We start from the raw sequence: 14,283 nt of genomic DNA, 5'->3' as shown, positions 1-14,283 counted from the left end.
TTTCTTTCTTTCTTTCTTTCTTTCTTTCTTTCTTTCTTTCTTTCTTTTCTTTCTTTCTTTTCTTTCTTTCTTTCTTTCTTTCTTTCTTTCTTTCTTTCTTTCTTTCTTTCTTTTTTTTTTCACGATTTGGGAGGAGTAAAACAAGTTCTGCACATTTCCAATAAATGAAGATCAGGTTTGCTTCATCCCATGATGGATGGACCACCCTTTCCAGATCCTCAGGCACTGTTGCTTGGTCCACACAAATCTCTTACATTCCCAGAATCAGTTGTCAGAGGCTAGTGTCCTTGACTGTAAATAGAAACGAACACATCCAGTTGGTGACTTGGGTTGGATCTGATCGTCTAATGAAATGCCCTCCTCCTTGGCCTCTCCCTAAGTCACATTGAATTTGTTCCGAGTGTAACCTAGATTGCGTTTTGGTGCTTTTCTGTCATTGTTCCAGCAATGCCTCCTTCCCTCTTAGCAGCAGGTATCACATTTAAAGTGAAAAGCTACATTGGACTGAACGGGTAAAGACAACGATGTTGTTAGCTATTTCTGGGCCACACTTAAAAGACGTGGTTCTGGAGGGTTTTGTTTGTTTGTTTGGGGTTTTTGTTTTGTTTTGTTGCATTTTTCCCAGATCCGCATCTTCAAAGAGCACATGCATCTCCTTGGGTTTGTCCAAAGGCAGACCTCTGGAAGAGATTTCTTTTGAAAGATCGTCATTTCTTTCTTACACCGCCAGCCCCCCACGGCCCCCCAAGACGCTGCTCGCAGGCGGCAGGTACCCTGGCTTGCCACATTTTCATGACGTCTCCCATAGTTGTCTTTGTGAGGCAGGTAGGGGGAGAGTCTGCTGTGATGACTTCCCCTGATGATGAAACAAATCTTTCTGGTTGGTTTTTGTTTGTTTGTTTGTTTGTTTTTCCCCAGGGGAGCTTTTCTCAGATTCTTAGAAAGGGAGCAGAGACGTTAAGAACTACTGGTCTCTCCCAACTTGGGCTCCTCTAAGCTCATGGTGTCCTTGCCACCAACACTAAGGGAATATCAAAAGGATATTCAAAAATTAAATTGGCAAGTGAATGACCTCAAGGGCCAAGAATCTGCCACTTTGAAGACCAAGAGACAGGGCACTTTAATAGATTTCTCTCTAGAGCCAGAATGCCATAGAGGACTTTTCAGAAAAGGCAGCATCAGAAAGGGTAGCTGGTTCCTGATTAAGAGGACAAAACACTGCAAGCCTGTTGATCAGAAAAGAGGGTTTGAGCAGAGGCAAGATATAGAAAAAAAGAAAAAAAACGTGGATGGGCATCCAGTAAGTGAATGGCTCGGGTACAAAAAATGGAAGCCGACTCTTTTCTTTCACACCAGGGGCGAGGAAGAGACTTAAAGACTTTTAGTCCCCCCCAAAAAAAAAAAAAAATCCTCAGACTATTACAGGGGCCCAAAACTAGACTAATGCATCAGAGGAAAATAGAGGCCTCCAGTCCTGGAGAGCTCTCAGAGGAGAACTACCTATTTACTCAGGATGGCTTAGGTGGACACATTAACAACTCAAGGAGGCTATTGACAAAAAGCCTTTCTGTATCTGAATGCAGAAAAATAGTGTGTGGTTTAGTGGATCTAGATCATGGGGGAGTGTGTGCTCCCCAGAGAAGGTCTCCACCCCCTGTATACACAATCTTAGCTCCAACCAAAACAAGCAGCCTTTTCACTCAGCCAGAGGGTCTAAGAACCATGCCATCAATTTCATGTAAATCACTGGCACCCTTGCCCCCAGCTGAGCTGCTTACCAGGAAAACAGTGGCTCCTTCCTTAGATGCAGACTCTCACTCAATCAAATGAATGGAAATAGCCCTGCCCACAGACTGCCTTCTCAGCCCCCTATTGGAGGTGATGCAAGGGACTGTGGGCCTTTCAGGGAAATGGGTGTGTCACTGACCGCCTTCAGTTTTGGCTACCTGAAGTTGCTTATTTTTCTTTGGTCTATATGGGCTCAGTGAGGCTCGCATTAGTAAACATGGAAAAGGTCCAAAGTTAAAAAACAAGCAAACAAACAAAAACCCTTTGCCTGTAGCTTTTAGCACTGGTGCAAAGTGAGGTCCCCCGGCCAGGAACATCAGTTCCCACTTGGGTACTTGTTAGAAATTCAAATTCTCAGGCTCCGCTTCAAACCTACTGAGTCAGGTGCTCTGGGGGTCTAGCCCAGCAATCTGTGTTTTAACAAGCCCTCCAGATGATTCTGGCTAAAGTTTAAGAACAACTTTAAATCAGATTAGATTGTAACGGGCAGTTTAATTAATTCAGTCCAAACAGATTAGAGGATGGTAGATGTCTTCTGGGCCAACTGGTAAGCTCTGGTGCCTCGTGAGAATTAGAAAGACATCCCTCTGGGCAGATTCAGGAGGTGCTCTTGGCTTAGGGCTGAATTTTAGTCGCATTGACCTCCTGGCCGTGTGTTTGTACGGTATACAACCTACACTATGGGCATTGGCACCCCTGGGTGTCTTTCTCCCTAATTAAGCTAACCACCTCCAGTGCTTAATTAAGAAGAAGGAAAAAAAAAAAAGGACATTGTAGATGGTGGTTGATCTTTTCTTTTCTTTTTTTTTTAAAGATTTTATTTATTTATTTGAGAGAGAGAGAATGAGAGAGAGCACATGAGAGGGGGGAGGGTCAGAGGGAGAAGCAGACTCCCCGCTGAGCAGGGAGCCTGATGCGGGACTCGATCCAGGGACTCCAGGATCATGACCTGAGCCGAAGGCAGTCGCCCAACCAACTGAGCCACCCAGGCGCCCGGTGGTTGATCTTTTCTTACCCAAGGATTAATTTGTATCATTTCTGAGTCTGAGCATATGGCTGTCACATAACTAATTCCCTAAACAGATTTTATTCTGCTCATGTTCCTTCTAAAGTATAACCATGTCCATTGTCAGAGGAGTTGAGGTTTTTTTGTTTTGTTTTGTTTTTCCCCAAAGCCTTGATTGGTCTTTATCCATGAGCCTTGGGTCTCTCCTGCATGACTGGAACACTAATCAGAGAAGAAACAACACATGTCAGAAGATGGGGTGATAGGGGGGCAGATAAAAATAGGCAGCGCAGTTTCACAAAAGCATAGTTTTGCTTCACAAGTCTGACAGTATTTTGAGAGAGGAACAAAGGCTTGCCGGAGAGAGGCTGTGATTGAGTGGAACCTCATGAACATCTTTGAAATCCAGACCCTTCCAAAAAAGTATAGGGGGTAGTTCTGGTGAGTATAGATGAAAGTCCCTCGTGAAAGTGGCTTAGAAATTATTCTCGAGTCCCTAGAGCAGGCCTAATAATGAAAGAAGCAAGCTCAAAGTGGAGAAAGAAGCCTACTTAAGGACTAGCATTAGCTGGTTGAGTTCACCAAGCCAGCATTGTCCAGTGGCTTTCGGGTTCCTGAAATACGAATTTCAGTGCCATGGCTCTTAAGGCAACATCTTATGTGTGTGTGCTTAATGTTCATTTTTCTGGGGAGAGAACTCGTAGCTTCTCATCAGATTTTCAAAGGGATCTGTTACTCTCTCTACCTCCCCAAATTAAGATCTATGAAAAAAATCATTACTGTACATTGCAATTCTAGATCCTACTGGTCTGAATTACATAGAAAAGGTATTCACCAAGACTTGAGGATTGGCTACTTCCACTACAAAAACGTGGAGCAACCCCTAAGCTATTTCTAACAATCATGTATTGAATTTATAATCATTGTAAAGAGTTAAAAGAAAAAAAAAAAAAAAAGACACTTCCCAAAGGATGACTTCCATTTTGTCAGAGCCAAAGGAATATCAGATCTCATTCATGGTTGCCAGAGCCTTCCCCCCACCCCTAACCCAACTGCTTGTTCAAGACTTCCATTTTGACTTAGTATAAGGAAAAATTACTTCTGTTTAGGGTGAGGATCCTAGAAGAGGAGAGAAAATGTTTGTAGAAGGAAATAAACATGTGGCATTGGGCAGGTCATTGAGTGAAAGTATATAACTCTTTTATTAAAATTTTAGCTGCTGGGGCGCCTGGGTGGCTCAGTCGTTAAGCGTCTGCCTTCGGCTCGGGTCATGATCCCAGGGGTCCTGGGATCCAGCCTTGCCTTGGGCTCCCTGCTCCGCGGGGAAGCCTGCTTCTCCCTCTCCCACTCCCCCTGCTTGTGTTCCCTCTCTCGCTGAAGGAGGGTAGGAAAGGGAAGGAAAGAAATGGGCTCACAAGAGGGCAAAGAAAGGAAATCTTGTGCCACTGAAGTGTAATGAGGAGGGGATTCATGCCCCCAGCATACTTCCCAGTGCTCATCGTGTCACTTATAGATATAAACAGATAGAGAGAGAGCCTCCAACAGCCTGGTGTCAAAGATACTATGATGTATGTTTCTTTTTTTTTTTTTTTTTAAAGATTTATTTATTTATTTGAGAGAGCGAGAATGAGAGAGAGTACATGAGAGGGGGGAGGGTCAGAGGGAGAAGCAGGCCCCTCGCTGAGGAGGGAGCCCGATGCGGGACTCGATCCCGGGACTCCAGGATCATGACCTGAGCTGAAGGCAGTTGCTTAACCAACTGAGCCACCCAGGCGCCCTATGGTGTATGTTTCTTTTTTTTTTTTTTTAAAGATTTTATTTATTTATTTGAGACAGAGAGAATGAGATACAGAGAGCATGAGAGGGAGGAGGGTCAGAGGGAGAAGCAGACTCCCCGCCGAGCAGGGAGCCCGATGCGGGACTCGATCCAGGGACTCCAGGATCATGACCTGAGCCGAAGGCAGTCGCTTAACCAACTGAGCCACCCAGGCGCCCTGGTGTATGTTTCTTAACAGCAGAAATATCATACTAGTTACAGTGTTCTCTTAAATCAGGGAATTAGCCCTGTGTTGCTTGCTTAGAAGCTTTTATCTGAGAAACCTTCTTTCCGAAAAGTAAATTATGACCTTTCAAATCTATATACTAAGGGGTGATTATGTATTAGTTTCTTTGCAAAATAATGGATGTAAGTTTCCTTAAAGAGTTTCGTTGATACACATAAGTAGTTGTTTGCTGGAAACCGAGAGGTCTGAACCTAAACTGTTAGAAGTCACTCTCTGGTCATTGAAAATCAATCCATAATGAAGATGAACCATCTCTGAAAGTATAATCTGTCATTGGGCAATGCAACTGAATTTACTAAAAAACTGATTCCTATATAGATTTGGGGTAATATACTTTGCAGAAGCAAGACATAATGCATTTTACCTGAAAACCTAAACAGGAATATATTCACTTGATTAGGCTTTCCATGAATTACTAAGGAATATTGGAAATATTTACATCATTTCCATAAGTATGCATGATACGTGGGGAGAACTCAGGATTCAGAACAACATATTTTCCTTCCTCAGTAGGGACCCAATTATCACCATCTTTTAGAGAACCACCTTACTAGAAACGTTCACTCTTATGTAGTCTAATTGGGAGATTTTTTTTCTTTTAGATGCAATTTCCTGAAACTTTGTTTCATAACTCTTCCATTTTAACAACAACAACAACAAAAAGGATCATGTTTCTGGAATGAGCCGAAATTCTAGAAAACTATATTTTCTCCTTACCAATTCCAAACTGATGGTGTTTGACCCCAAGTAATAGATTTTAAATAAGGTTCTTTTTTTTTCATTCTTACACAAGTACAGCATATTTGATGTAGAAAATACAAAGAAAAGGAAGAAAATGAAAATTATCTATAATTCCATCTCCTGGAAACAGTCACTGTTAACATTTTAAAATGTATCCTTTTAGTCTTTTTAAAATGTATATAATGCTTTTCCAACAGAGATGATTTCATAGAATGTGTACAGTTGTTTTACCTCCTATTTTTAACAATATGCCAAGGACATTTCTCTATAGTGTTAAATACTCTTCTACATCATTTTTTAATAGGTTTCGTAGTACGGTCTGTCCCCTGGGTTCTTTCCCATTTTTCACTATTATGAACAAGGCAGTAATGACTATCTTTGTTGTTAAATCCTTCTTCACGACTACAAAATTGAGACATCTTTGAAAGCACACAGTCACACCGTTTAAGCCCTTCTCTTAACACTGAGCTAATTAAAGATAAAGAATAATTCCTGTCGGGATTCACTAGAACAAAGAAACTAAAATGCCTTTGTTTTCGTTTTCCAAATTACTGTCTTGCGGGGGGTGGGGGGTAATGGAGGGGGAGAAAGTGTCTAATGAACATACGTATAGAGAAATTTCTCTAAATCTTGAACTTCTGGCTTAAAAATGACCTCAGTATTCATTCCAGGTGTATTTGTGTTTAGGAAATTTTGATAACCAGCCTTTGGAATTAAAGTGATTGCACTGAATGAATATGCTCTTATTGTTAACTAAGATACATTTGTTCTCATTACAAAGCAGCATGTGTTTGTTGCTTTCCAATTCCCTCGATGAAAAGCATGCTCTTTGCTTGGCTAGACTGCTGCTTAGCATCCTTGATACTTACATTGCTTATGGACAACATTTGTGATCTAAGGTTTTGGGGTGTGGGGGCGGGGCGATCATCAGCTAAATAAAATAGCCCAGGTCTGGATTTAGAGCCGCCCTCCCTCTTGGCCCCAGACCGCACTGAACTGAATCATAAAGTTCTGGCACGTGTGCCCTGTGGAAATGAAGAGAATCTCACATGACATACATGGATTGATATAAAAAGACCACCAAACTACATGATGCAGGAAATACTTAAGGAAAAATTTCCAGCGTGAATACCCGCTCTGAATCCCCACCAAGCTAATTCGTGATCAGGGTGGTCGAATAACCAATTATTCAAGCATATATTCCTTGTAGAGAGGCATGAAGTTCAATTCCGCCATGACCGCACCAGAGGGATGCCAGTCTGGGAAAATTGCTGATAGAATGTTGTCAAGTAACCAAAGAGCGGGTAGGGAATGGAGGATAAAACAGCAGATGTAGTTCAAGTGAGTGTAATTGTTATTTGTGTGCATTTCATATACTGAAGACGGATGGGTTCTTTGCTTAACGCAGTTTTTCATCAGTTGGATTTAGACAGGGTTTCTCAACCTTGGCACCATTGACATTTTGGACCCGATACTTCCCTGTTAAGAATGGGCAGTGGTAGGTTATTCCAAGGCCTCACAGGCCCCTACTGTCACAAAATTGTCCCCCGTTGGGAACCACTGGATGAAGAGATCATTATCCTGAAATGCTGAAAAACTACAGACTCAGGCCCAAAATCATAATGTCATGTGCCATTTTATTTATAGATAGTGTGGGTGAAAGTAGCGCCAGCCATCTCCAAGCTGTTAGACTAGACTTGAAGTTCGATATAGACCCGCACTCTCTGACACTATGAATCCTGTGCAGAAATACAGCTCCGTGTGAGCATTGCAACCAAATATCCCTGGTCCCGGTAAACATCATGTGTCTGCCTTCTGTCATGTCTCCTGTACTAGCAATGAAAGTGCCCTTTCTCTTGTCGAATGCATTGGTTTAAGGAAATATCCAAATCTATTTTGAAAGGTATCTGACAGGTAAGTATTAAAGCAAACAAACCTGACCCTGTCCCCATCGGGATCTTCTAAGAATGCTTTAGGAGATCTCAGGCTATGGCACTGCCGACGTGCTAATACTCTCTACCCATCTAGCTCACTTTACAAGATTCACCCCTAAATAATTTCCACTCTTCTCTGTTCTAAGACTGTTTCGACTTAACTTCCTTGCACTCACTCCCCCTTTGGCTGGTTTAGCTAACTTTATGACTTACTCTTCATAAAGTTAGTAAATTTCCTGCTTTTTTAAACCTCTCTTTGGCTTCTGCTACCGTGTTTCCCTAAAGTCTCCCCATTGAAAGTTTGCATTTAATAACAGTAGTTGCCAACGTCTTGACCTTTTTGCAGATATGACAATGGATGATGTTCGGGAATACGAGAAAAACATGCATGAACAAACCAACATAAAAGTTTGCAATCAGCATTCTTCCACTGTGGATGACATAGAGAGCCATGCCCAAACAAGTGTATGTAGAATTTTTAAAACATGTTGCCCACCCTTTACCAAACGTACACTTAAACTGATCTTTGAAAATACTGCAGACGTTCAGTTCTCAACATTCCACACAAAAACATGTCGTCACCCAGAGGCTGTTGGTGAAGAACCTGAGCTGGGTCTAAACTGGACAGTGTCACCTCTTGCTTCTAGATTTTTCGATTCTTAAAAAATCCGCTTGATTTGAGGGTTATTTTTCCGCTCATAAAACCCAAGAACGTGGAGAGTGGAAACATTTGTGGCTGGTGAATGGCCTGCACCGTGAAAGAGAGGAGACAAAGCAGGTGTCATCTGAAAACTAGAATATCGTGACAGTAACTTTTAAAAATATAGTTAATGCTCAAGTTATTCATTCAAGGGACAGCTTGTGGCTCATCTGGTGTTTTAGATTTCTTTACATTTGCTTTGAAATGCTTTCTGTGGCTCCTTATAGCTGGTCTGGCCAATCCTTTCCTTTTTGCTTCGGTTAATCTCAAGACGGGGCTGCAGTCTGTGCACACACTGGCTGAGCAGTGAAGGTTCGGTGAGCTGGGAATGTGCGGGGCCACGTAGCCCATCCAGCCTGGGACTCAAGATGAGACTCAGAGAGCCACGGGTTATTTAGTGGCACACTGGAAATGGAGAGCTGACTGTATGGTACATGCCAGCATTTTAAATATAGTTCTCTCTCAATCATTCATGCTAATGAAGAGGAGCTAAGATAACAGAGAAAATGTAATCAAGTCATTTGTATGTATCTTTGGCCAGCACTGTGATCTCTTTGGGTATCAGCTTGAGCCCGTGTGTCTGCTAGCGCACACCCTAGAACAGTACCTATTAGATTTTTAGGAAGTTGATAATGTAGGTAAAGACAATTGAGCAACGGCTATGGTTGTAAATGGGTGCTTTAGAATTGTGATGATCTTTTTGGTTGCACTTTGGAAGTTTTGGGTTCAGTTTTTAGAGCACGTATTTGGAGGGTGCGCTGCAAGGCTCAAGTGCATGTGGCTTACCCTTGAGGCTCAGGTGGCCCTGACGATTCCTCCCTGTGTTGCATGCGGTGATTGGATTTGCGGAAGGCTATGGGGTCAACTTACCTGGGCTGTTCCTCTCTGTGCACAGGCTCTTGCCAATAGGACCTCCCTTCTCCCTCTGTCCCTGTTCTAACGTTAGAAATACTCATTAAGGAAACTGTCCTTGGAAGTCCATCATTTTAAATTCCCTTTTCTTTTTGGAATGACTCTAGTTCTCCATCAGCCGCCCTCTGAAAGCTGCTTGCTTAGAAGTGTGATCAGACAAAGGAAGCCAGAGGAAAGGGGGAGATGCCACATTCCAAAGGATTCTAAGCGCCTGGCTTTTCTCATTCTAAGCTCTTACGGTTTTTAGCTTCAGGCTCTTTGTTTGGTCTTTCTGTCGTACTGCCTTTATTACCATTAGAAAGTCAGTTTACTATGGAGACAGTGGTACCTAGAATGGTTCTCCCATGGGAAAGCCCCATGCATTCTCTGGCTGCAATTCACTGTCGTTCCCATGACTTCAGTGTAAGAGATGTCTATCTCCTCAGAAGTTACACAGAGTGGTTATTTTGAGTGCTTACGACATTTCCCTTATTCTTTGGAATTCCATCAAATTGGAGATCATTTATTTTTCCATTGTCTTTCTTCGCTATCGTCATGAAAAACAGTTGAAATCAAGAGGTTGCTGTCCATTACAAATAACAAACTGCATGGGTGCTCAATAAAATTTAAATCCTCAGCCTGAGTAGGGACACATTGGATTGAAATTATGCAGAATTAACATCCATGAACACGGCAATGAGAAAGTTAAGTCTCCTTTTCCATTGAGCAGTTTCCGTGCCTTCAAGGAAGGGAACTTCTAAGAGACTCGGGGAATGTAAAATCGAAATTCTGTATTTTGGATGGTTTCTGCCCCCTGCTGGATATGTGGAGTAGAGCATTATACTCTACCACTTGTGTAGAAAGTCTAATTTTTCAAAGATGTTTGTTTATTATAGCAGAAACATACCCCATTCACTGAAATTTTTCTGAGAGTCTCAATTTTACTTTGAAGTGCATATTTCTTTTTTAAAAACTTAATCTCATTTCTTAGCTTGTTTAATAGTCTTAGTATTTTTTAAAGTGGCAAATTTATAGGTACAATTTTTCTTGTTATATTCTAAGTTGTATATGATATCAAAACAATCATATTTTATTTCCTTTGTAAGAAAAAATTTTCCTTTCATAATATTTTAACAATTGCTCCAGGAAATCCTCTTAAGGATTTTGGTTTTTTGAAAAATATTTCTGACAGATGAACATAGGGGAAGGGAAGGAAAAATAAAGTAAGATAAAAACAGAGAAGGAGGCAAACCATAAGAGACTCTTAACTATAGGGAACAAACCAAGGGTCGCTGGAGGGAAGATGGGGGTGGAGGGCTGGGGGAGATGGGGTCATTGGGTGATGGGCATTAAGGAGGGCACTTGATGTAATGAACACTGGGTGTTATATGCAACTGATGAATCACTAAATTCTACCCCTGAAACTAATAACACATTATATGTTAACTAAATTGAATTTAAATAAAAAATTTTTAAAAAAAGAAAAATATTTCTGGCTTGCTCATGTTATAATATGACCTTATATATACTACATATATATATAATATATATCTTAATGATTAATGCCATGTTATGAATATTCATTCCATAGTTAATATTTCCAAAGTGGATATATTGTTTCATGTTAGCTTATGCAATATCATCTAATGAAGCTTCCACCACTAGGTTCATGGGAGAGGACAAGAATGAAAAATGGGTCTGTGGGAAGCTAAAATTCATGTAGAAAATCCATGGGCAGCAGATTTCCCCTTTTACTCAAGGACAAGCCCTTAGGCTTTCACTCAGTGCTTTTTCCAATAAGCCCAGTTACCTGTTTTCTCTGTTACCAGCAAGTAAAAAAGACAAAGGATACCAGGGCTAGCCAGAGAGTAATTAATAAGAACCATAACAATAGTAATGACAGTATAGTAATAGAGTTTCTGAGAAAGAGAGAAGAGATCTCAAACTACAAAAAACCAAATAAGGCCTGATAGAGAAGTCATTACAGTGTTAATATATTTTCAATATATTATGTCTAAATGGTAGCAAGTGTATATAATACGTTCAATATATTGGTGGGGGCCTCGCTGGTTCAGTCGGAAGAGTGTGAGACTCTTGATCTCGGGGTCATGAATTCAAGCCCCACATTGGGTGTAGACATTACTTAAAAATAAAATCTTTTTTAAAAATAAATTAAGAAGTTAGGGAGAGATTTACATTTAAAATATATATATATATTTTTTTACTTTCTCACTTAATAAAAACATTTTAGGTATTTAGAAAATCTATATCACCTGACAATTCCTCTTTTTTTTTTTTTTTTTTTTCCATGAGAGACAGAGCGAGAGAGAAAGGCAGAGGGAGAAGCAGGCTCCCAAGGAGCAGGGAGCCCGATGCGGGACTCGATCCCAGGACCCTGAGATCATGACCTGAGCCGAAGGCAGACGCTTAACCATCTGAGCCACCCAGGCGCCCCTGACAATTCCTCTTAATGAGGCATCACTGAATTTGTTTCCTGAATGCCAAATAATGCTTTTTTTTTTTATGTTTCCTTGAAAAAATGGTTTTATTTTTCTTGGCTTTGGGATAATTAGCAGGGTTTGTGGTTGTTGTCATTATCTTCTTTGTTTTTTGGGTTTTTTTTAAAGATTTTATTTATTTATTTGACAGAGAGAGACACAGTGAGAGAGGGAACACAAGCAAGGGGGAGTGGGAGAGGGAGAAGCAGGCTTCCCGCAGAGGAGAGAGCCCGATATGGGACTCGATCCCAGGACCCTGGGACCATGACCTGAGCCAAAGGCAGTTGCTTAACAACTGAGCCACCCAGGTGCCCTATCTTCTTTGTTTTTTAAGCTGAATTAATTAAAACAGCATTTAAACCATCTCAGGATGGGTACACAGTCAGGAAACCAGTAACCCCCAGAATGCAAAAAGTGTATTTATTGAATAAGAAGAAATTCTGATGATTTGCCTATTTCTCCTATAAAGGTGTACTTGTAATTGCATGCCCTAAAATAGGTAATAGTATGTATCATTTCTGGGCCATCGATTGCTTGAACTGGACTTCCTTTATAGAAAAGATGACTAGGTCTAATAATAGCTCCATATATCACACCATGCCAACAGCTCACACACACACACACACGCATACACACATACACCCAGATACTTCCCTGGTCTGTCTGGTTCTGTACTCTCCTGACCCGTCCTTATTCGGAATACTTACACTACTCTCTGAAGAGTGCTTTGGAAAATCTTGGATGGATATTCATAAAGGAATATTTTTTTTCAGAGGTTTACGCCTTAGTAAAAAAAAAAAAAAATTCAGGGTTTAGCATTTCAGTGATAATTTGGGTTTATAGTCTGGACAGGCCTCTTTATGTTAGGATTCCTGTAGTTCTCTTAAAATCAGGCATGGAGGTAAATCCATTTGCATCTCTCCTAAATAACTGGTCATTTTTCTTTCTATTTTTTTTTTTCTTTGAAGACATGACAATGGATGAAGTCCGAGAATTTGAACGAGCCACTCAGGAAGCCACCAACAGGAAAATTGGCGTTTTCCCACCTGCAATTTCTATCTCGAGTATTCCCCTGCTGCCTTCCTCAGTCCGCAGTGCCCCTTCTAGTGCTCCATCCACCCCTCTCTCCACCGACGCCCCAGAATTTCTGTCTGTGCCCAAAGATCGACCCCGGAAGAAGTCAGCCCCAGAAACTCTCACGCTTCCAGACCCTGAGAAAAGAGCCACCCTGAATTTACCTGGCATACACTCTTCAGATAAGCCATGTCGGCCCAAATTAGAGTAACTTCCTATGAATATTTCATGGGGTTTTATATTTTCATTTGGGTTTTTTTTTTTTAAAGAATCTTCTAATATAGAAAAAGACTGCTTTGTCCCTCAAACATGTTCCTTCAATCTCTGAGTGTGCATGTGGTCAAGTACCTTCCCATATAATAGGATTCCCTAAGTATGCCACACAGCATCCTGCTAGATGTAAATTGTAAGACTTGCAAAGGACAGAAGGAATCCGCTGTAGCCCCAGCTGGAAGCCAGGGAGGAAGCCTTGTTGTTGAGCGTTTGATGAGGTCGGTGTGGACTTCAAGAGTAAATAAATGAAAACGTTGTGCCCCTGCGTTAGAAGGTGTGGTAAAATAGCGAAGTCAATCTCCTCTCATCAAACCTGAAATTCTCAAAAATACTCTCAGGCGTAACATACGTAATTGTTAAATTTCAAACTGTTCATCACCGATACTTGAATACTAGTAGTTAACTGAGATTCTTATTTTGGTTAGTCTGACTCAGGATTTGGGGCCTAATTAACTCTTTAAATTTTTTGGAAATTTTAATTATCAACCTATGGTGGCTCCAAGTGCAATTAACAATAACCTATTTATACCTTTCACAGAATTTAATAAAGACTCCACTTGTTTCTGTCTTTTAATAACTTTCCCCTTTGTGCCCTTGTGGCCTCAGAAATCTTTCAGAATTGCACGGATGAATGTGACCATGACTGACTGATTTGGGGATGGTTTGGTTTAGAAACCAAGAGGCCCAGGTGAGGCAAACATCATTTTTCTCTACAGGTACCAACAAACCTTGAATTGTTAACTTCCATCATCCATTAAGAGTCTCAGTATTTGCAATTAATTGAGTAGAATTCGTTGACTATTTGCCCATTCAAAGAAGTTCAAGGGTAGACTAAGCTCATAGGACTTTTAACACTGTCAGAATGTCTGGTTCGGGAACCCTGAAAGAGAACTGTCTCCCATCCCCCTCCTGCTTTTACTTTTAATAACATCCAGATTTCCCTGGAACAGATTGCCCATCACCGGACCTTAAAAAAGACTGTCATTCTCTTGCCCTTACTTGAAACCCAAATATTGGGAATGTCACAGAAGTGGAGTAAAGACTGTCGAGTGGGAAGAGAGAATGAGCAAAATTGCTGACTCCTATTTGTAGAGTAAGAAGGAAGAGCAGGAAAAGATGCCCCTCTGTCTAGCTTTCTTTCCTGCAAGTGGTGGTAATGCAAGATTAGAATCCAGGTTGACGGGAAGCAAGATCATTCAACCCAAGTGGCAGAAAACGAACTCTCCTTTGATCTAAAGAGAAAACTCTGCCACCATCGCGCCTCACTGCCTTGGAACGCAAAAGGAAGGGCAAGCAGAATCTAGCATTTACTTTT

General features: G+C 41.1%; 1 protein-coding gene across 1 annotated transcript in view; it reads left to right on the top strand.

Annotated features, from left to right (window-relative positions):
• The window catches only part of PITPNC1 (phosphatidylinositol transfer protein cytoplasmic 1), a 242,189-nt gene extending 229,338 nt beyond the window's left edge, over positions 1-12,851 (top strand). Inside the window, exons 9-10 of the mRNA XM_044921611.1 lie at positions 7,879-7,997; positions 12,590-12,851. Coding sequence (XP_044777546.1) covers positions 7,879-7,997; positions 12,590-12,595 — 125 coding nt within the window. The 3' untranslated portion in view covers positions 12,596-12,851. The remainder of the gene's footprint in view (positions 1-7,878; positions 7,998-12,589) is intronic.
• The last annotated feature ends 1,432 nt before the right edge of the window (positions 12,852-14,283 follow it).

The sequence above is a fragment of the Neomonachus schauinslandi genome, chromosome 15 (genome assembly GCF_002201575.2).
Source record: "Neomonachus schauinslandi chromosome 15, ASM220157v2, whole genome shotgun sequence".
Lineage (NCBI taxonomy): Eukaryota > Metazoa > Chordata > Mammalia > Carnivora > Phocidae > Neomonachus > Neomonachus schauinslandi.
This window is presented reverse-complemented; position numbering and strand designations above follow the sequence as displayed.